Below are 23,568 nucleotides of genomic sequence, written 5' to 3'. Positions count from 1 at the left end.
CACTGCCGAATATCGGAATCATAGATTCCAGCGATTTTTCACAAAATTCACTGTCTTACAATGAGCGATTTCCGTTATTATCGCCGGCGGCGACGGTGACGTAGAAAACGAAGAAGATGACAACACGAAATCAGGAAATTGAGAAACTCACAAAGGATCTATCTCGAGTTGATCAATTTTCATCAACAACTCATAAAAGACTTGTGGATCTCAAAAAAATGTTCATCGATATGCAAAAACAGTGGGAAAATAAGTATGAGCAGTTTGTGACCGGCGGTGATACTCGCGGTGGTCAATCTGGCCGAAATTGCAACAGTAGACTCACCTAATTAGATTTCCCCAAATTTAAAGGCGAGGACGTTGAAGGATGGCTATATAGGTGTGAGCACTACTTTTCATTAGATGAAACACCAGATAACTACCAAGGTCAGGTATGGTGCTCTCAATTTAGAAGGTAGGGCTCTATCATGGCATTTGAATTATGTGCAATTTAGTGGTAAAGAAATGATGAATATAGGATGGAATGAGTACATGAAAGCTATTTTCCGCTAGGTTTGCTCAAATTTTAGTAGAAGATGATATGGGATCTCTTAAGGCTTTGACTCAAACAGGAGATTTAGATTTAGATGATTATAATGATGCATTTGACCTATTATTGACAAAAGTTACCTTGGTGGAAGAATACACTATAAGTTTGTATATAGAAGGATTGAAGCCTGAAATTAGATGTCCAATTAGAATGTTTAAGCCAAAAACCTTGAAAGAAGCATATTGAATGGCTAGAATGCAAAATCAAGCAAATAAAACCTTAGGAGTGAGAACTGTGATTGCAAGCACATATAAATTTCCTCAAAATAGGAGTTTTGTGTATCCTTGCATTAGTAAACAACCTTTATTACCAACTCTTACCAATTCTGCACCTATAAATCCAGTTGTACCTAGAAAGGTTAACAAATGATTTTTGGAAGAGAAGAAAGCTAAGGGAGAATGTTTTTATTGTGATAGAAAAATTTGTGGCTGGACATCAAAAGGTTTGTAAGGGAAAGAAGCAACTGTGTTGGTGGAAATAGATGATAGTATAGAAGATGGAGGTGAGCTTATGGTGTAGTAAGTTGTGGATACAAGGCAATTGATCCATGGAGAACCAAAAGTTTCATTAAATGCTCTAATGGGAATTCCTTTCTATTCTACAATGCAAGTGATTGGGTTAGTGGGCAATAAAACATTACATATATTAGTGGATAGTGGTTCTACTCACAATTTCATGAGTGAATCTGTCACTACTAAAGTGAGCTGCTATATTCATCAAATTCCACATGTCAAGGTGGAGGTGGCTGATGGCAATAATATGGGGTGTATGAGCTTTTGTAGGAAGTTTGATTGGGTGATGCAAGGCAATAATTTTGAAGCTGATATGTTGGTTATCAAATTGACAAATTATGATATTGTCTTGGGAGTTCAATGGTTGGAAACTCTGGGTAATATTGTATGGATTTTTAAAGAGCTGACAATGCAGTTTTCTGTATGAGCTTAAAGGCAATAGGAGACAGGAATTGGTTGCTTGTACCATGGAAAAAATGACTGCAATTCTTCATAATGAGAGTCAAGTTGTGCAAGCACATTTATTTACAATACAACCTGCAAGAGGACACTATGGAATATATCACCTCACTATTAATGAAGTAATTGATACAGAGGAATTACATGCTCTTTTAGGCACTTATGCAAACTTTTTTGAAGTACCAGTTGGGTTACCTCCTTCCAGGGCCATAAATCATAAAATAGTTTTGAAGGATGAGAAAATAAATTTGAATTTGAAGTCATATAGGGTAACCAAAGGCTCAAAAAGCCATAATTGAGCAGATGACAAAAGAGTTGTTGGATACATGGGTGATTAGGCATAGTACTAGTGCTTTTGCAGCACCTGTGATTCTTGTGAAGATAAAGGATGGTTTATGGCGTATGTGTGTCGATTATAGAAGACTGAATGAAGCTATAGTGAAGGATGTTTTTCCAATACCACTGCATGAAGACTTGTTAGATGAATTACAAGGAGAAAAGGTGTATTCTAAGTTGGATCTTAGGTCAGGTTATCATCAAGTGAGAATGTTTGAGCCTGACATTCATCCTTCAAAACACACTAGGGACATTATGAATTTCCGGTCCTTCCTTTTGGGCTAACCAATGCACCTGCCACTTTCCAATCCCTCATGAATTCCACTTTTCAGTCTGTGCTTAGAAGATGTGCTCTTGTATTTTTTTGATGATATCTTAGTATATAGTGGAGATATGCAACAACATTTGTTGGATCTACAATCAGTTTTGCAAATTGATGAGAGAGTACAGTCTAAGAGCAAAAAGATCTAAATGCACATTTGCAGGCAATAGGGTTGAATATTTGAGCCATATTATAACAAAGGAGGGAGTTTTTACAAGTAGCCCTATTCACCACCTTTTCTCACATTTTCCTTATGATGACGTGACACCAAATGTTACAAGTCCCCCACTTTTGACTTGTGAGTACCCCGCTCCTCTTAGCCTGGGCAAAGAAAGAAATAAAGAACTCCCACTTGTGGCCCAACTGTTTGACGAAACCCATTTACGGCAAGCCCAAGTTTATACCAGTTCAAAAAGCCAAGCCCAGCCCAGCCCCTTTTGTCTTTTCTTTTTTTAATTTTCGCTCCTTTTTTTCCAGATTTATTTTAGCCCCAAATTGAATTGAGTTTGTGTATGTGAACAATTTATTTTCTCCCGCCACAAATTCACCTATAAACCTAATTTAGATCTATCTATCTAACCTCCCTCTAATTAGATCGGTTCAAAGTGTAATTGGAAAATATGTCCGGCCAATGAGACCCTCGCGGAGTTTCTGCTTTTACAGCTGCCGAGGTAACTTAGTATTTTATTTATCACTGTATAAAAGCGAAGTTGATTATGCTAATAATAGTAATTATAAAATTTTCATTTATTGTTATTATTATTTCCATTATTATTAATCTAAGTTATGATAAATTAAATGGATTTCAGCTGGAGTTTTTGGCGGAGGATGAAATGATCCAGATTGTTCCAAATCTTAATATGAAGCCCGTTACTTTTATTTGTGTATTTCTCTTTCTTTACTTTTTTCTTTTAGTTAAATTTTCTTACTATACTTGATTTATAATTAAATTTGAAAATAAACTGACAAGAGAGGACTTGTAGGGAGATTTTGGTCCATTTACGTCTCGGGTACCAATTGAAGTACCGATATGGCTAGCAATCGCGTTGAAGAAGAGAGGAAAATGCACTATCCAGCCTCCTGAATGGATGTCTCTTGGTAAACCACATTTTGTTTTATACAGCCCTCATTTTTTCGTTTAGGGTGAAGTGGTGAAAGTTGATAGATTTAAATGTTAAAAAAAAAGATATCTGCATAAAGGATTTAAGAAAGGTACCAAATTTTTGAGGAAATGTGAATAAAATGTTACTGAGATTGAGAAAACGTGCATAGTATTTTACTTAAGTTAGGGATCCGATTATGATGATTTGACCTGTGATTGGATAAATAGCCAGATAAAATATTTAACCAATTCGAAGAAATCAAGTTAAAATGTTTATCCATATTATTGAAATGTGCATACTATGCTACCACAGAAGAGCATTTTTCTCGTATATTTTGTGGTTTTTCATGTTTTACGAGGTTTTCAACTCCTTTTTAGTTTCTTTTTGACTGTTTGTGACATAAAATGCAACTTTTTAGTCCTTGTGAATCTCATGTTGTTTGAGTGGTTTTCATTTGAAATTGCATCTACATATATACAAACACATATCGGTAAAAAGGAAATTTTGATGTGGACTAGGATTGATTGGTGTAATGTATATTGTTAAATAGTAACTAGTCATCTTTTTGGTTTCTTTCTTCTCTACTAGAAAAGCTGACTCAAGTTTTAGAGGCAGAGCGTGACTCTGCAGGCTCGTTTGAAGCGTTACCATTTCATTATGTTGAGATCTCAAGGCTTCTTTTTGACCAGTGAGTGTTTGCCAAGTTATTCTTATCAGTTTAGCAAAGTGAAAACCATGCCTTATATAGTGTATTTGATGCAGTGCTCGTGATGACATACCTGAAGTATATATGGTCAGTCCTGACATTTTTTCTAAAAAAATAGCTATTGGATACCAGAAGTTTAAAGGCTCATACTTTTTGTATTGTGTAGGTAAGGTCTCTCATTGAAGATATTAAAGATGTAAGGTTTCATAAAATTGGCACTGGATTAGAGAAGGTTTCAACTTGGACATTTGCAATGAAGGTATGTTTCACCTCTGTAATGTGAACTAAGAATACAGAAAATATGTTTTATCTTTATTAGGTGAAATAATCATTTTTTATTATGGCCCGTTTTTAATAAAAACATTAAATAGGATGATTGGCATCTTAGTCAGTTATTTTCTCATGACAGAATGTTTTACTTGATTACTAAGCTAATTTTTGATAACACGGTTAACATGCTGCTTTCTAAAGAACTAGCTAGTGGTTTCCACAATTCCACCAAACTCTGCTTTAGGCACATATTATACAGACTAAACTTCACAAAAGCAAGAGGTTGTGTTAAAGATCAAATGTGTAAATTTGAATGAGACGGGTCAGTTGGGTACACCTGAAAAAAAGCGCTTTAACTTTTATAGAATAGAAATATAGCTACTGACCCAAAAAAAAGGGTATAGGAGGGCACCTTGTCCCCAGAAGGCCGGAACCACATTGGATCTCCATCATGACCTCCCCTCTAGGTTCTTGATGTCGGTGAAATACCTTCACTTAAAACCCACATGATTTGGGCATCCCCATGGATTGGACACGCTTCTCTCAACTTCACATGTGAGCCCAAGCTGCATTGGTACGGGTACCACTCCATCTATTGATGGATTAGTGGTACTGAGCTAAATATGATTACAAAAGTTATACTCTTTCCATGTAGATTTTCTTTTAGGTGTTTTATTCGTTAAAATAACAAATTGGGTTATTATCTATCAATTTGAACTATTTGACCATTTTCTTATTTTGTTTGACCATCACCTATTCCTAAGTAAAATAGTCGAAATTACTAGTCAATACTGATTAAGCAAATCTTGACATGAGGTTGTCAGCTTCTGGGTATCGTTGTTGACATGAGGCTGTCAGGGGTTTCTATGTAGGCTGTCATGAAACTGAGCAGAAGGGGATGGGAGTGTCAATTATCATCGGTAGAAGACTAGAAGTAGAAGTAGTTTTTGATTTTCATTTTGTCATGGTTCTTATCACTTGTATTAAATGTACATATTCACAGTTAAATTTATCTGCAATGGAAGTAAATGTGATAAGGCCCTTTGTTACTGGAGGGCTAGAAACATTTTTCAAACTTGGTAACCCAGAGATGATCCACAACACGGAGAGACAAGAACATAGACGAACCCAAGCAGCTGATCGGGGACCAAGGGTAAGTTTTTTCACTTTATCACCAAAAACAGAAGTTGAGGGTACGAGTACAAGTCAATACTCTTGCTCATTGATCAATATACATGCTAAACATTCAACTATCTTTCTTTTCTTTCCAGCGTGAGTTGAGACGATGAAGACTTCTTCAACCTTATCCATCAGAAGTGATGTTCAGAATTAAGAAAGGCAGGCTCTGTTAGTCAATAAGTTGATTTCTACATGTATAGGTCAGTCAAGAGTTGACTCAAACTCCTTTTCGTTTCACCAGAACCGAACTGGGTATTCAAAAATGTTTGATATTAAGAAAGGATAAGTATTTTACACATTTAATGACCATGTTTGACATATTTCTTCCAACACCTCCCATTTAGTTTCTTATGCTCAAGCTAATATTTCCGCGTTTTTTGGTTTGTGGAGAACTGTCGAAATTTTTAGACTTAATGTTGCAAGCGTGCATAAGCTGTGATTTGTAACACTATTTTTTGAATTTCTGGTAATCTTTGAGTCTCTTTGTGATGCATGACAATAGGGTCAGATACATTGTCAATGATGCCTCTAGACTCTTGAGCCTAATGTTAGCTAAGTTAAATCTTTCAAAAAACATGTTAAAAGTCTATAACTTTCTTTAAGCTCCTTTTCTTTTTGAGGACTCCTTTCTTATTCGTAATATAGAGTATTGCAATATATATCATTATCATTAGCGGAATTCTTACTAGGTTGTTCTTCCACAGTTTTATGTTAATTTGAGCTATACCGGGACAAATATTAATATGAAATGTGCATTGAAACTTCATCCTTGGTTATGTCAGAAGACAAAAGTAAGCTTTAGTACAAGGTGCTTCTGGACAGAGAAACTCGTTGACTACGTCTAATTGATTTGCCTAATGAAAGTGTCCCACTCTAAAGAATCTGTCTTTCTGGTCAATCTCGATTAAACTAACACCATCAAATGATTAGAACACAAAAAGGTTAATATATATACCATACTATATGGGTGCATATTCTTAAAGTTTGGTGGTGAAATTGTAATTAAAATGAGATTTATTCCATTTTTTATTTTGGGTAGGTGGTTGTTTGGCATGTGTTCATGTCTACATGACTACATGAATGTGGTTGCAACTTGTAGGTACATCATCCGACGGTACAGCATGAATCAAATGGTAATTTAGCTCGGTGTTTGTGTTTTTGTTTTATATATATTTAGAGGTTGTTTAGAATTTCGTTTTAAAGTGATTATCTTATTATTGCGTTTGTAAAACAAAAACAATCTGAAAAAAGGTTTGTATGAAAAAGTGATTATTGGCAATGATAACGTAGTTTTGGAGAAGCATGTACCTACATGTTTTTTTAAAACGCAGTTTTGAAAACGCATAACCCGTTTTTAAAACGCAGATTTTATTTTGTAGTCGTAATACCAAACACCCCCTTAGCTTGTGTAATTTTTTTTAAGGAAAGTGATTAATCCTTCTAAAAAATAGCCTAAAAATCTTTCAAAAAACTATAAATCATGACAAATGACAAATGACAAATGACAAATGTAATCTACTTCCATATGGCATGATCTTGTGATTAGAAGGATTTTTAAGCCATTAGTCATTCTCCTTTTTTTAATTCGTATACTACTCACATAAAATATATGACCTCTTTTCCAATTTTTTTTTTTATTTTTATCGGTTGGTGAATCAGTTTTAACTTTATTAAGTTTAACTTTTAAGGATATGGTCCAATATGTTAATTAAAAACTTTATATTGATGTTTATTTCTTTGTTAATACTTTAACAGGGTCGGCCCTAAAGAAATTTGGGCCTATGACAAGCTGAAAGGAAAAGGCCTTTGGTTAGAAGCGACGAATTTGACCTGACAACGTGTAAACAAATACTGGTGCATACTTAACATCTTAATCACCCCATCATATATATATATATATATGGTAACACTCCGGTGAGAACACTTTTAAAATAAGAACGGTGAAAACACTTAAAAACATCATTTTGATGCATTAAAATTTCATAAAACTAACATAATGCTTAATTAATTATCATTATTTAAGTGTTTAACAACACATTGATCCGTCAAAATCGAAAAAATCACGTTTTTAAGTGTTCTTATTTGTACACATGGTTAGTCAGCTTGGTCAGCTTGTTTGGGTCAGATTGGTCAGCCTGGGTTATGGGTCAGCTTGGTCAGCCTGGAATCTGGGTCAGCTTGGGATCTACATTTGTGTAGATTATGTGTAGTTTTGTGTCAAGCTGACCCAACCCAAGCTAACCAAGCTGACCCAACCTGACTCAGACCCCAAGCTGACCCAACCCAACCCCAAGCTGATCCAAAACCCATTATCTACATTTGTTTAGATTAATCTACATTTGTGTAGATTGTGTCAAGCTGACCCAACCCAAGCTGACCCAATCTGACCCAACCTGAAACAGACCCCAAGCTGACCCAACCCAACCCCAAGCTGACCCAACCTGACCCCAAGCTGACCCAAAAGCCATAATTTACATTTGTGTAGATTAATTTACATTTGTGTAGATTGTGTCAACCTGACCCAACCCAAGCTAACTAAGCTGACCCAACCTGACCCAGACCCCAAACTGACCCAACCCAACCCCAAGCTGACCCAACCCCAAGCTAACCCAACCTGACCCCAACCTGACCCAATCAGACCCTGACCCCAATCTGACCAAACTGATCATGCTGACCAACCAAGCTAATCAGAACCCAAACTGACCCAAGCTGACCCAACCCAGAACCCAAGCTAACCCAAAACCCATAATCTACATTTGTGTAGATTATGTGTAAATTGTGTCAAGCTGACCCAAACTGAACAAACCCCAACCTGACCCAGACCCAAGCTGACCAAACTGATTATGCTGACCAACCAAGGTGACCCAAACCCAAGCTGATCAGATCCCAGGCTGACCAAGCTGACCAACCAAGCTGATCAGAACCCAAGCTGACCCAGACCCAAGCTGATCGGAACCTAGGCTGATCACTTCAGAAAAGTTTGATTTATTTACCAAAATGCCACCGCACATGTTTTTTCATTTTGACACATGTCGCGTTCTGACTGGTTCATATGACCTTCTCTCCCTTCTCTCCTTAAGACACCTTCTTCCAGGATCTCTACCATATATATATATATATATATATATACATGGTAGCTTTCCGGTGAGAACAGATTTAGAATAAGAACAGTTTCTGTCCTATGGATGATATAAATTAAAGGCTAAGATGATAAATGGTGTATTTGTAATTATTAAATCAATTATTGACAAATATGTCATTTTACATGTATATTAAAGGATAAAAGGATAATTATATAAAGTAATGGAAAAATCGATATAAAAAAAATGGGTATAAAATCTTCACATGTTCGGGTAGTTATAAAAGAAAAGCGGTTACCAAGTTTTTGGTTTCAAAATTACGTACCAAACATAATGAATAAACTAGTAATTTGTATTTTATAATTAAAGTTAAATAACTAACAAGGAGTGGATGAATAAAAATTAATTTGGATGCACAAAAAATTAACATGACTTTATGTATAAAAGATAATTTAGATGCATAAATAATTAACATAACTTGGAAGCATATAAATTAATCTTACTTGGATGTATACAAATAAATTGGATGCATAAAAGCTAACATGATTTGGACGCATTAAAACAATAAAAAATAATTTGGATGCAAAAAAAAAATTAAACATAACTTGGATGTATAAAAGATAATTTAAATGCATAAATAATTAACGCAAGTGGGATGCATGTAAATTAATGTTATTTGGATACATATAAATAAACTGGATGTATAAAAACTAACGAAAGTCTTAAATAAACAAAGCAAAAGTTGTTAAATGAAAATATAAAAAACGTATGATATTTGTTTTGGTGAATTGAAAATTAAAATAATTTAATATGAACTTAATATGAATGCCTTAATGGATATGTACGGTTAAGCAATGAAAATTGAAAAGTAAGAACTGGGTTATGGTTATTGTTTTATTGAAGGAAAAATAAAATATTTTCAAATTATAGATAAAAATATAAACTAATTGTATTTTGCAATTGTCTTAATTACTCTTTTTAAAGTTTGATGATTTGGAAGTCTTCTATTGGTTCTTACATGTTCTTATTTTTAAAGTTTGATCATTATTTAAGTGTATAGCAACACATTGGTCTGTCAAAATCAAGAAAATCATGTTTTTTGTTTTGTGCATCCATCTTGGATGCATATTCTTCAAAATGATGCATCCATCAAAAAACGTGATTTTTTCGATTTTGACGGATCAATGTGTTGTTAAACACTTAAATGATGATAATTAGTTCTGCACTATGTTAATTTTATGTACCTTTAATGCATCAAAATGATGATTTTTAAGTGTTCTCACCGTTCTTATTTTAAGACTGTTTTTACCAAAGTATTACCATAGATATATATATATATATATATTAACTTAAAATGAAAAATACAGCCTTATGTGGTTGTTCATCTCGTCTTATGTCTAAGCTCCATGTTTATTACCCAAAACCATTTAAATCATGTGAGACAAGCTTAAATTTACCTTTAACTCGTTATAAAAGTAGTTAAAACACAAGTACACTACGTGAGCAAAAACACAAGAAAATGTGTAAACGTGTGGGCATTTTGGGGTTGTATATAATTAATGTTAGAGTTGGTTAATTTGGATGGTAGCAATGATTTAAAGCATAATAATCCATATCAGTTGATGTAGCTTCTAGGTAAGTAGGTAGCCCACCTATACAATACTCCTATCTAATCATATAACCCTACGCGTTGATTCCTCTAACAAGAAATTCTTTTCTTTCTTAAAGACAAATAGCTAGGGAGTGACGGAACTATACAGAGAGAACGATGATATTTCACAATGTGTATAAAGTTTTATAATTTTAATATTATTTTTATGAGGTGTCTACCTGATATGTCTCTTCATATACGGAAGGTTGAGTTTTTTATTTTAACATATATGAAATACATGAGACTGAGTTTTTTATACTTTTAACAACATTTAAGATTTTCCCTATTTTTATATATTGAATGTCAAAATTTAATTGGTTTCCTGCAAAATTTACATTAAAATTATAAATTGTACGGATTTTTAAGACTAAAAATTCTAACTTCCTTATTATTAATCAAAAATGAACTTGGTATATAATTAGTCAAAATATATTATTAAGTACATTTTATCAACAGGAATGAGGAACCAATATCATCAAGTATCAAAGTTAGTAATAATCAACTGAAGTCAAAGAAAGAAGCTGATGAAAGATCTTAAAGATATGTGGAATAAATCTTAAGTCTAAATAATAACTTGAAGATACAACAAAGAGGTTATCAACATGTAACTAAAGACTTAGAAGAATTTTAGTATGCAACATTCTTCTAAAAATACCACTGTTGTAAAACACACTGAGTAGAGACGAGTACTCTCCGAGTACTCGTTACAAGATGGGGTATCAAGTAGATCCGAGTTGTCCAATTATTCCGAGTACTCCCTGAGTTGGCCACTTTGACCCCCCAAGTACTCACCGCATATCCCCTAGTACTCCCAACTCATTGTCGGATGACCTGAGAAAGATTAACGAATTCCGCAACCTTGAAAGATACTGACGATTCATCAGCAGATGCTGCTGAGTACAGACAGAGATTTTGTCTTTGGGATAAAACAAAAATGACACAAAGGTATAGGGTCGCGGTTGCGTCAACATGCACTTATTTTACAAGAGTTTGACAAGTGGCCTTGAGCCCTTCACCCATCCCGAAATGAATTTTTGTCTATAATTGGAAAGTCAAGCATTGGAGGAAAATGTCTGTCCAATTGTTTCAGAGAATTATATATTTGTTACTTTATGTTTTTCAAATATTATTTCTACCAAGAACTGTGTCCATCAACAGTTCTTAATCTTTGATAAATTCGATATTTATCAAACATAATTTGTATTCAGTGAAGAATAATTTAGAATTAGAGTTTGTCTTTTAATCATTTTATTCCGCATTACTCTTTGAAATTCTTTGATTATTCATTAACAAAGAATTATATTGAAAATTAAATTTACATTTTTAGATTTTTTAAACTCTATTATTAAATGTTTAATAGTCTACTAAACGATCCGGAGTTTTGGTAATTCAAAGTAGAATTATCCAAAATATAAAAATTACTAGAGATAGAGATAAGTCATAAGAGATTGAGAACCAAGGATCTCCTTAAGTATATGAAATTTCGGCCAACATGCTATGTTTATTAGGTTCACTATGTGGGCCTTCCAAATCCAATAGATTAAGCCTGCATATTCCTTTCATTTGAATTTTGAAATAGGAGTGACCGAGTGAGTAAAATCTAAAACCAAATTAAAAACCGTAAATAAAACTAATAAAACCAAATCAAAACGTTCACAAAGTAAGAAACCGATTTCATGATTTTGCACTTGGAAAAGAGGATATAAGCAAGATTATTTTGTTTTAATATAACTTTTTGGTTATTCAATCACAGAGAAAATATCATTAACTAATTTTTGAAGCAGACATCATTTGCTATTTGAAAAGAGCTCTAGAAACAAATAGGTAATTGCCTCATATTAATGGTCTTGGTTTTTGGGTGCATGTAAAAGCTTAAACCAAAAATACCAAACCAAACTATACTAATATCTATGGATGACAAGAATACCCGTATTTGATGGAGAATCTATGTTAATGCTAGAGATCGTAGCAGGAAAGTGGGACTGTGTTTTTCTTGCATTCTTGCAATCAGCAAGAAGTCTATTGATCCACGAAGTGACTCGTAAAATAAACATAAAAGATGCAATCATGCAAAACTTAAAATAATTAGATCATACAACTTTAATGAATTTGTCTTATTTTTTATCCGAACGTCTTCATATATTCAAGAAATACAAGTAAAACAAACTGACAAGTCTTTACAGTAAAAGGAAGTATAATAATGTCTTTCTCAACAAAACAAAGTATGTGAATACACACATTAGCCAACTCTCTTGTCACTTATCTTGTAAAGGGCTCTTCTGAATTTCAGTTTCCGAGCTCCCTTCTTCAGCACAAGTGGCAGGAGTGGCGGGCGGTGTAGTTGCTGCAGTCAAATCACTGCTTACAGTTGCCGGAGAAGAATCTTTCAAGCTGGCAGCAATGGCAGCTGCCAAATCATCATCTTGAGCGTTCCCAGAGGTCCCAACTTCACCACCATTATCTCTCAAACTAGCGGCAATGGCTGCATTCAAGTCATCATCTTCGGTTGGTAGAGTTCTAGGTGGCTGCAACTGCTGCTGCTGCTGTTCTCGGTTTTGCTGCTGCCGCTGCCCAGTATTGCAGGATTTAATAATACGCTCAGCATCTTCGGGCAGCAACCACTGACCATAGCCATTGGAAGCTTCACCAGATGTGATTGGGCACTCTTTTGGGAAGTTACCCCTGACCAAAAATATACTCCATCCAAACCCTTTTAATGTGTCGAGGTAGGCAGAAAGGTAGAATTTTGAGAGATGTTCTGGGGCAGCGTATAAGCTGTCAAAGTTGTACCATTCTCCATTTACCTTCCTGATACAGAACCAATGGTCTTGTAAATGGCATATAAATGCATTTTCGAGTTCTGGGTCGACTTGAGCTGGTTCTGCTACTGGACTGTGGAGGGGAATCACCTGTAGGTCCCACACTTCCAATGCCTTTTGTAGCACCTGCAAGCATATTTTAAATTTTTATGTCAGGTTTATCTCAACTCTAACCAGACCTTCATAATAAATAACTCATTCCAATACCATGCAATGAAAAATTGAAGCTTAAGAGAAAGATCTAAATGGATTTGGTGCCGAAATGTGGCTGATACACTATATTATTGTACATTTTTCTAAAACTGATGCACCAAAATAATTTTAGGTGCATTAAAAACTTGTAAACACTAAAACTCCAAATTTTATCCTACATTTTCTCCAAAAGAGATTAATGAAAAACTGTAATATTGCAGATAACCTTCAATATCCAGAGGAAAATTTCTCACAATGACGATCACTTAATCTTTCCTAATGAATATTAATATCATCACTTTCTTTCTTTACTTGAGATTAGGGACCTCTATCTAAATATTTGATTATGCTATACACACAAGTTGTAACACTCATATCCTTGGAGACATTACAAGCTAAGTCCACTTTCTGTAGCAATGTCCCCTTAAGTACTATCTAGGTATATGTATCCATTTTGCACAATAAAAAAGCAACTATGCTGTCGCATAATGTAAGCAAACAATTGTATTGAAAGTAGGTTTCTTCACATGGAAGCTAAGGAAGCCAATTTTACTGTAGGTGGAAGCAGTAATTACAGCATGTATTGAAAGAATCAAAACGTAAGTAAAAAAGTATCAAAATAAAAAATGTGGTTTCAATTATGATTCATGAACCTTGTTAAAAAGGAGTCACAGTTTAACGGGCTGTCATGTTGGTTATCAAAATGGATTATTGCATTGATGAATTGAAGGTACAAGTTCAAAACTTCATTACTGCAGGGGAAGGAAACAAGCCATGTGTCCACAGGCCAGTCTCCCTTTTGGATACCTTTACATGTTTGCTCCAGACATCATGGGTTAGTCGACCAAATATCAGACCCCAAAAAAAGATCTTTTAATTTAATGTGTATATAATTAGGGGAGACGTAAAAGGGATTTTTGAAAGGTACTATTCTAGCCGAGAACAAAAGGTTTGACACTAAATCGAATTCTAGAAGCGCATTCATTTTTATATGTTGAAAACATCTAATACATGATATGCACTTACAAATAATCCCATTAAAAGATCATTTATATAAGCCTTATCCATATAAAGCATTGTACGCATATCTACAAGATTTTGACAGCAAAAACAGCATTAGACACTAAAAAAAGCTCCAATACATCATAGATTCATAATCCCTATTGCTTCTACAGTCATACAACAAGTAACTCGTTCCCCAAATTTATTCTATCCTGATAAAATTCTAGTTTCTAAATCAAAAGCTTAGTTTATCAAAGCATATTGAGAAAAGGAATTTTTATTTACAATCTAAAAAATCTGGACTTTCCTATCTAAAAAATCTCTACAACCTAAATTTTATTCAGATAAATTTACCCAAAAATTCGACATTCCTATCTTAAAAATATCTACAACTAATAAGATACAATTTATATAAACTAAAATAAGATTGGCTATAATATTGAGAAAAGGAATTTTTATTTGACTCTAAATATCGTATCTAGTTAAATTTAAGGATGTATATGCATATATCACTACACATAAAATACAATCCAAAGCATTTTAACGTCCTCATTTTAACCTAATTGTGTAAGATTACCTGTTATCTAACAGACCTAATTCCACCTACTCCTACATGCACTATCAATTTTGTTTCATGTCTTATTTCAACACTACAAGCATAAAGATTTCACAGAACACGTGCGGAAACAATGAATAGCTTAAAGTATACAATTTAACAGTGAACCTCTTTCTAGATGCAAAGCCTGAAAACTCATCGCTAAAAATTGTAATCGATCAAAAGAGAGCAGGTATGCCACCTCTCAGATGAGAAAACATGTAATTAGACATCAAAATCTTGGTTAGAGTTTTTCAAGTACCAATTTCTATCAAAATGAAAACTCAAAAAGATTAAGTTCTCAAGTTTGTTAACACGGAACCAAATAAGGAGTTATTATTAGCCGAATATGTGCACAGTTGAGATTCATATTTGTCAAAGGGATATAGGATAATGTACTTTTGATAAGATACAAGTGTTGTATAAGAGATGAGGCAAAGGTCTCTCTGAGTTGCGTGTATTAAACTAAGACATATAATACGCACGCACACACACAAAAGATATAAAATCACATGAGATGCCGTTAGTCTTAAATTATTATAAATTTTGCGTAGGAGGAATTTTGGGGCCTAATATTAAAGTTTGTAATAAAACTGGGCCTAACTTAATTAAGGTTGGCTGCCTTAATTTCCTGTAGTGTGCCTGTTTTCTTAGCTTAAAGAAATAAGACCTGCTGCCCTAATTGGTTTCTAGAATCAATACGATGACAACAACCGCCAACAGTTGCTTGTCAGCATCCTAAGGATCCTTTCTGCTGTTGCTGAGAGAACTGATGAAAGTAATGAACATATTATGTCTCTTTACTGTCTAATCTGTTGTAGAAGAGTTTCTACTTATTTTTCTCTAAAGATAATTTCTTACAAGAATAAACCATGATCTTCCCTCCACATCTCCATTATCACATATATTATTCAAGAGGGGTTTAAATCAAAAGATACTTGTTGATGTCCAGAAACTTTTTCAAATATTGCTAAAATTAATAGTTTTAATACTATATCTCAAATTTTTGGCAATCAACTCATTTAACATCAACCAGATCTAAAGGTCCTCCATTGACCTTCAATTTCGTGTGCATCATAGCTGAGATCAATACGTTTACATGTTGTGAGCACCCACAGGGTTTATCTCGGAAGGCATGCACGATAAAAGAAATCAAGTGGGAATGAAATTGCAGCCAGTTATGTAGTTTACATCGATATTGTATTGTCTCACAAAGAAGGGCTATAATGATGAGCCAAGTACGCTCCGCCCTATGGGTCTCAAACGGAACAAGACTGGGGAGAAGCTTTTCTTCTTCTATATGGTATACTAGTGGTGAATCAAAGCAGAGTTTTGACCCTCGGCAAGACAGCTATGGAAAAGAGGGGGGGGGGGGGGGGGGGGGGGGGGGCTGTCAACGTGCTTGAATAGCTCCAAAAAACATGGTGGTACCAGGGTTACTCTCCAACACACAAAGGTTTAAAAGACCCAAGAGAAAACATTCTTGCATATAATTCATATTCTTCTAAAATGTTGCTTACAACCAACAGCTTCCTTTTATTCAGGAGCTGATGAGTACATATCTAATTTATGTTTCAATAATTAAGTTATTAGTTATGAAAAGTTGGCTAAAATAACCATTATTCCATTTTTTGCATATCACTATTAGCTATCCCCCATTCTTCTAGAGCCTTAACGGTTAGTGATTATAGGCTTGTTTTCCTTTCATCATTTGATCTTATTTAAGCGATTACATATACCAAGTAGCACCAATCTACAACTAACGTGAGAGTTCTTTGGAATTGCATTCACGACTCGTTTATGCATCACTGTGGAAATACATAATAAGTATGTGTAAAATTGAACTACTCTTAGAAACCTTACAAAAGGAAACACAAGTGCTTTCGCATTCCTCGGAACCTTGAAACTACTTTGGGCACCCTTGTTTCCACAAATTTGTATACAAGACAGAAATTCAAAAAACTCTCACAAAAAGAACTGTTAACTGTTTAAGATCTTTATCTAAATAAGTGTGGCTATAACCATTCCTACACCACAAGATCCTGTTCAGTGACATGTTTTGTTATCCACGGATACAAGTTAGCAAGGCGAAACACACAACCTATCACCTACATTAAGTAAACCAAACATACAAATTTAATGAATCTCAACCACCCACAACTCTCACAAACCAATATCCTAATTGTCATACTCTCTACATGTGGTGGTTCATAAAAATTGGTTACATAATCTTAATTCTTTAGAGCACCTAAATAAATTTCTCTTTAACATCCTCAGAGTAATGACAGTGAGTTACAAAATTAGTTGCCTGACCATGCGTTATTTTATACAAGGGTAAAAAGACCTAAACTCTGCCTGGGATATTGATGCATCTACCCAGTTGTTCTTAGAGATGTTCAGTGCAATCCTTTTCCAAGAGAAAGGCATCGACTACATTTATTTGTTTCCATACTTGAACCCATAATCTGTATATGATAAGATTGTACATCCAGTAATAATTTGTTACAATCAATACCAGTGACCAGTCTACTGGAGTCTTCTAAGATATCAACTAACTAATTACAACCAAGTGCAACTCTAACCAACAAACTCGACTTATCTCATATTCCATCGTTGTAGCTCAAAGAAGATGTTGATAAGATCAAGAAGTTTTAAATAAGAAGAATTCATTGACAATCATATAAAGTAGAGCTGGCAATGATGACCCAAAAACATAGAAAGCTGGTGACTCTGGGTGGTTTTAAAACACTTTTGGGTTGCTATGGTCCCCTTCATATCTTGGAACGGGGTCTGAATGGGCACAAAATCACTCCCTGCAGCTTTAGAATAGATCATAATAGGCATCAATTGAATTTTTTTGGGATCAAATTTTAGTATTTGAAAAGAAAGAATAAAAAACTTATTCTCTTAGCCGCAAAGGCTGTTTTTACAGTGATGTAGGGCATTAATAATTTACTGCAGAAGAAAGACGAGATGACTTATCTATTATATATTCAACTTGGACTCAATACCCTATTCTTGCATCAGATGACTAAACCATATGATCTAACTCGAAAGCCAAAATTGTCTTTAAAGATCGAACAAAAAAACTGGTAAGGCAAGGGCCCAGGCATGAAAGGGCGACATATGTAACTACCAAGGTGCTCACCTCAAACTACACTAACTAAAAATTTTCCACACTTACAACAGACACGTCCTAAATCCACTAATACCATCTCCTAGAAACACGTATTTATCGCTACTTTATAACTAACCTTATATAAGTTGTTGACCAAAAGTACAACTGCCGTTCTTGACTCTCGAAGCACTCACATTACAACATGCCTCAATCTCTTTTTCAATGAAGAACTCAACTTTACTCATAAAATCAATTTTCTAATAAATTCATCCTACGAATTTACACTAATAACAAATCTACCAAGCCCCCATATCTTTGTTACTCAAAAAGTTCCAACCTTTCTAACAAGACTATAATGAAAACCTAATCTACGAAAACCCTCTATCCTTCTTGGCACAAATTTCCAATATTTCTAACGATCATTCAATACAACAAGTCAACAACAATACCCAATTCATCACATATCAAGTTATCGAAAAATAACAACAAAACATAAAAAAAAAAAAAAAAAAAAAAACAGACCAAGAAGCCAACCTGAATACTAAAATCACCATCCATGGAAACATTATGGGATTCTTGAGAGACAAAATCTTGAGACAACATTTGGTTTTCTCTTTGATCAAGATCAGAAGCCAAAGCAGCCAAATCAATTTCCGAAAAAAAAGGCCCTTGTAACACTGTGTTCACACAATGAACAGCACATAGTTTTGATTCTTGTACCTCATGGTACAACATTCCTCCATTTATTTGACCATCTTCCATTGTTGTTTTGTTTATTATTGCTATTATTGAAGAATAATTTTTGATGGGGATTAAAAAAAACCCAACTTTAAAGATTTGATTGATTGATTGATAGTTTTCTTGAAGATGAAGATGAATGTGTTTGATTTGGTTTTCAAGGTTATTAGGTTGTTATGATATATGGGTTTTTACTGCGGTAATTGTTATGCTATGCCTCGTGAAAGAAAGTTATGGTAAATATGGATCCCAATTTGTATGTTTTAAAATAAAAAAAATTAATGTTAATTTCATTACATGCCCCTGAGGTTTGTCTTTTTTTCATTTTTCACCCCTCTCGTTTTTCCGTATCATTACATACCCCTCACTCTAACGGAGTTTAATGTGGCTCCGTCAAGACCCACTGCACATGAGGGTATATTCGTCTTTTTATCTTTAAACACTCCCTTCTACTTCAATTCCAGATCTATACACAATTACACACAATCAATGACTCGTTGGTTAGATATAGATAACATGGATACGAGCATGGTACCCGCACAATGTGGCGGCAGTAGTGGGAAAGACGGTCTAGTGGTGTCAATGATGGTAGTATTCATGGTGGTGGCGGTGTCAAGTGGTGTAGATTGATGCAATTGTTATAGTGGATTTTTTAAAAGATAAGGGCTTAAAGTATTAATTGTTAAAATAAAGATTTATAGTGTAAATTAATTTATTTATGGCTAAATATAAAAAGTAAAGGGCAATTATGATAATTCAAAAGTAGAATTACCTAAAATAAAAAGGTGGATTTTCTTTATTAGGTAATATATATATACATATATCCATATTCAATGTTATATATAATCATATAATTAAAAGAAAATTCTCGTAAATATACCGGTTATATTTTCAATCAATTTACCACCAAAGTTAAATAGGGGTTACACGGGAGGTGATATGGGCTATGTACATGACTATTGAAACCTGAAATGCAGTCCTATGATATGAAATGTAATGATTAGCTATGGAATGTTATGGAATGATATGAGATGTAATGATATGCTATGAAATGCTATGTAATGTCTTGAGATGAAATGAAATGTGATTATATGTTGATGATATATGTGAAATGTGCATGATTATATGGCTTGTTCATCTAGCTCACTAGACTTATTAAGTTGCCATGACACGTGCACGTTTAAGGGTCCAAACATAAAAGATGAATATGTGATGATTGTTTAGGTAATGTGGACACCTAAACTATATGTGATGCAAATCGAGCTCTTAAATGATATGAGAAGTGTTAAGCTTAACCCGTACTTGCCCTTGCCCGGTGGGTGCGTATATGTAGTTGCTTGGGTGGCTCCTTGCAACATAATTACGTGGTTTGAGTATCTCCGGGTGGCGTGATTACCCACTAATGTCTTTGAACATACGGACTATTCTTGGATTGGCTTGCCATTCCTGAACGACATTGATGGACCACCGTAAGGCTTATCTATCCAGTCGGGTGTGAGGTTCCCTGTTAGGTCTTATAACCGCCTACACACAAACTTACAACTTATATGTGATGAGTGACTTATGTAAGTGCACGTCTATGTCAATAGCAGTCTAGATTGTTTGAGCTTAAATGTAATATGTCTTTGTCATTGTAATTGTATTTAATGAACTTTGTATTATGCATAGAATACTAGATTAAGTTTAAGTATTGAATGTATAATTAATCTGCTTGAGAGGGATTACGACCTCGTAATTGCAGGGACAATTACGAGGTGGACATAGGAATACGACCTCGTATTTGCAGGGACAAAATACGAGGTGGGACACAATTACGACCTCGTAAAGGTGTCGAGCTGGGCAGGAAATGCGAGGTCGACTCGTTGAAGCCTAGATCGGGTTTCCTATAAATACCATAACCCTAGGGTCGAATTTGTCGAATTTTCAAGCATTCTTGTGCCGGTTAATAGGTCAAAGGTCGTTCCGCTAGCCCGAAGAAGATTTGTGAGACAGCAGATGATCTAGGGGCTTTCGTTGTGAATCACCACGTTATAGAGAGGGATTCCGCACCTCTAGATAACGGGATCAAACTATTAACGATCCGCGTCAAGGGGACTTACAAGTGGTATCAGAGCCTCTTGGTTTCATACCGGAAGGTTATAGTTTGTTGGTGATAGACAACATTGATTTAGGGTTGTTTAGACGTGATTCTTTCACGAGTTTACGGTCGGAAATCTTGTTCGAGGTATATCTTGGTGTTTGCAGCCGTCGAAAGTGTGTTTTTGGCTTTTAGGGTTTCGAATTCAAGAGAATCATTGGACCAACATCGTTTACGACCTCGCGGGCTCGTATTACCTCATCCAACTCGTATTTCGACTTGGGTAGCTAATTACGACCTCGCCAGTTCAATTGCGACCTCGTATATTGTTTGCGACCTCGTGAGCTCAATTACGACCTCACAGTTTAATTACGACCTCGAGTTCTAATTGCGACCTCGTATTCTTGGACCTCGTGAACTTTACGACCTTGTTTATTTTTAAGCAGTTCGTGAACTTTACTAGCTTTAAGAAAATGATGTCACAGTTACCCGCAAATTATCAGGCGTTGCTAAATCAAATGATTCTGATGGATCATGAAACCGGAAAGGCCAACTCACCACCAAAGTTGATAAGCCTTGACAGATACTTCAATTGGAATGGCAGATTCGAGTCATACTGTAAGCTGATGGATGTGAGGATGTGGATGTGTATCACTAAGGGTTATACTCCTCCAACAGTACCAGGTGAAACTTCAAGTTCGAGCGGTGCTAGGCTTGCTTCATATGAGCAAATGGATGTCAATAAGAAGAAAGATTATGAAGCTGAAAGCAAGGTATTGGGCTCGCTTCGAATGGCTCTCCAAGGGGAAATCTGCATCTGTTTGAAAAGTATGATACAACAAAAGGCTTATGGGATGTACTCAAAGAGCATTGTGAAGGTGACGACGATCTCAAGAAGAGTAGGAAAGATTTGTTAAAGAAGCAGTATTATGTGTTCACTAGCTTCAAAGATGAAACTCTTGATGAGACACTGGTTCGTTACAGTCATCTGCTGGTTGAGCTTGCCTACTTTGGGTATAATTCGGATCCAGAAGACGTGATCGAGAAGTTGTTGGAGTCACTTCTTATCAAATGGGAAGGATTTGTCACTTATATCCAACAAAATCCCGACTTCAGTAAGTGGACTCTGGAACAAATTATTCGAAAGCTGAGAAGCCAAGATATGAAAAGGAAATCAAAGGAAGCAGGCAACAATGATTTTGTTCAGCGTTCTGAACTTTAACGAAGCAAGGCAAGCATTCCTTCCTCAAGATCTTCAAGTGGAGGGATTACTGACTTCTACAGTGGAGATGATGAGAAGATGAAGAGGACAATGGATTCTGACAACAACTTGTTGTTTGTAAGCTCTCCGGAATCAGCGATTGTTGTGCATAATGGTAATCAGAATAGTAGTTCTTCAAGCTCGGGTTGAACAGGTATGCCGATGAGCATAAGATATGCTGAGGGACATCTGGGCATGCTCGCTTCTTTTGTGTCGGCTCATGAAAAGCTAATTGGAGGAAAACCGACTGATCCTGAACTGATTAGGGAGGACTACAAGCAAGTTGATCCAGATGATCTGGAAGAAATGGACCTGAACTGGCAATTGGCTATGTTAACATTGAGAGTTCAGCGTTTCACTGATAGAACCGGAAGGAAGATGGTTGACGGCAAAGTAGGGTTTGATAAAACCAAGGTGAAATGTTTCAACTGTGATGGCTTTGGACATTTTGCTCGTGAGTGTCAGAGGCCAAGACGGGACAACAATTCAGCTATAGGTTGTCAGAACTTCAATCAGGGAGGTTCTATTGCTAGTCAGAATTCTGGACGTCCATACTAATACTAGGAACTGAAGCTTCGGAGAGGTTGATAACTCAAGAGCATTGGTGGTTTAATCTGATGGTACATATAATTGGGGTTCGACTAGTGCCGATGATCAGAATCATGCATTCATGGCAGAAATTCAAGACTTTGATGGAGGGATTTAAATGGTAAAGTGTTCTCAACAAAGGAGTCAGATTTAAATGGTAAATATCCGAAAAACATTGAACAAATCTGGAGTCTTGAAGAACCAATAAAATCTGATAACTTGCCAAAACCATGTGAAGAGTTTAAAAATAAAATTTCCCAAAAGGGTTTTGTTCAAACTTCCACAATGGATGCAAAAGGTCAAAGTGTACAATCGGAAACACCAGAACAATTTGCTGAAAGAAAACTTAAAGAAATGTTATCTGTTGGTCGTGGTCCTGAGATTAAGACTGTAAAAGGATATGCTGACCTTATTAAAGCTCCAACTACTTGGGAAGAAGCATATGCCACTCTTGAATATATTGATGAATTAAGGGGTCATGGGGTTCCAGTGCCTGAGATAGTTCATGGTGATTTATCAAAGAAAACTTCTAAAAGGTCATGTTTTAAGTGTCGTGAAATAGGTCACGTGTCAAGTTGTTGTCCTTATAAGAAAAATAAATCTAGGGTCTCACCTGAAAAATCTAGAGGCAGTATGGAGTCAAGTGGAAATTCTGGTTCATCAAAAGGGATTTCAATGAAAGATCATAAAGAAAAATATTATGGGGAGTGGGTTAAGAGAAATCCTGACAGTTTAACAGCTCAGAATTATTTGAGATTTAGGGAATTTGAAAAGGACTACGAAACTGATAATAAGCCTAGAGGTGTCTCTTTTAGAGAAGGTTCTAATGGGTCAAGTCAATCAAGTAGCTGGAGATCAAAATCTCCACTCAAGATAAAATCAGACCATGCTTATTATGATAGGATTATCTCTAATGTGCAGTCTAATCCAGTTGACCGTTTTCAGAGACATAGTCCCAGGAGATTATCTTA

General features: G+C 35.3%; 2 protein-coding genes across 2 annotated transcripts; one reads left to right on the top strand and one right to left on the bottom strand.

Annotated features, from left to right (window-relative positions):
* The first annotated feature begins 2,738 nt into the window (after window positions 1-2,738).
* On the top strand, window positions 2,739-5,806 carry LOC122594499 (DNA replication complex GINS protein PSF2-like). The gene is made up of 8 exons (XM_043766946.1): window positions 2,739-2,889; window positions 3,028-3,102; window positions 3,202-3,316; window positions 3,910-4,009; window positions 4,084-4,114; window positions 4,194-4,286; window positions 5,301-5,450; window positions 5,569-5,806. The coding sequence occupies exons 2-8, from the start codon at window positions 3,052-3,054 to the stop codon at window positions 5,584-5,586; spliced, it is 558 nt and encodes a 185-aa protein (XP_043622881.1). The 5' UTR covers window positions 2,739-2,889; window positions 3,028-3,051; the 3' UTR covers window positions 5,587-5,806.
* A 6,469-nt stretch (window positions 5,807-12,275) lies between these two features.
* Window positions 12,276-18,857, bottom strand: LOC122593147 (ataxin-3 homolog). The gene is made up of 2 exons (XM_043765509.1): window positions 18,468-18,857; window positions 12,276-13,152 (listed from the first exon to the last, which is right to left on the bottom strand). Exons 1-2 carry the CDS (start codon window positions 18,693-18,695, stop codon window positions 12,463-12,465), a joined length of 918 nt encoding a protein of 305 aa, XP_043621444.1. The 5' UTR covers window positions 18,696-18,857; the 3' UTR covers window positions 12,276-12,462.
* Between the last annotated feature and the right edge of the window lie 4,711 nt (window positions 18,858-23,568).

The sequence above is a fragment of the Erigeron canadensis genome, chromosome 3, assembly GCF_010389155.1.
Source record: "Erigeron canadensis isolate Cc75 chromosome 3, C_canadensis_v1, whole genome shotgun sequence".
In the NCBI taxonomy this organism is placed as follows: domain Eukaryota; kingdom Viridiplantae; phylum Streptophyta; class Magnoliopsida; order Asterales; family Asteraceae; genus Erigeron; species Erigeron canadensis.
This window is presented reverse-complemented; position numbering and strand designations above follow the sequence as displayed.

Bases quoted from the DNA above. Each gene is read 5' to 3' on its own strand.
- LOC122594499 (XM_043766946.1), top strand. From the start codon at position 3,052: ATGATCCAGATTGTTCCAAATCTTAATATGAAGCCCGTTACTTTTATT. The intron at 3,317-3,909 runs GTAAACCACATT...CTTCTCTACTAG, and splicing joins TCCTGAATGGATGTCTCTTG to AAAAGCTGACTCAAGTTTTA. The intron at 4,287-5,300 runs GTATGTTTCACC...ACATATTCACAG, and splicing joins CTTGGACATTTGCAATGAAG to TTAAATTTATCTGCAATGGA.
- LOC122593147 (XM_043765509.1), bottom strand. From the start codon at position 18,695: ATGGAAGATGGTCAAATAAATGGAGGAATGTTGTACCATGAGGTACAA. The intron at 13,153-18,467 runs GTTGGCTTCTTG...ATATGCTTGCAG, and splicing joins ATGGTGATTTTAGTATTCAG to GTGCTACAAAAGGCATTGGA.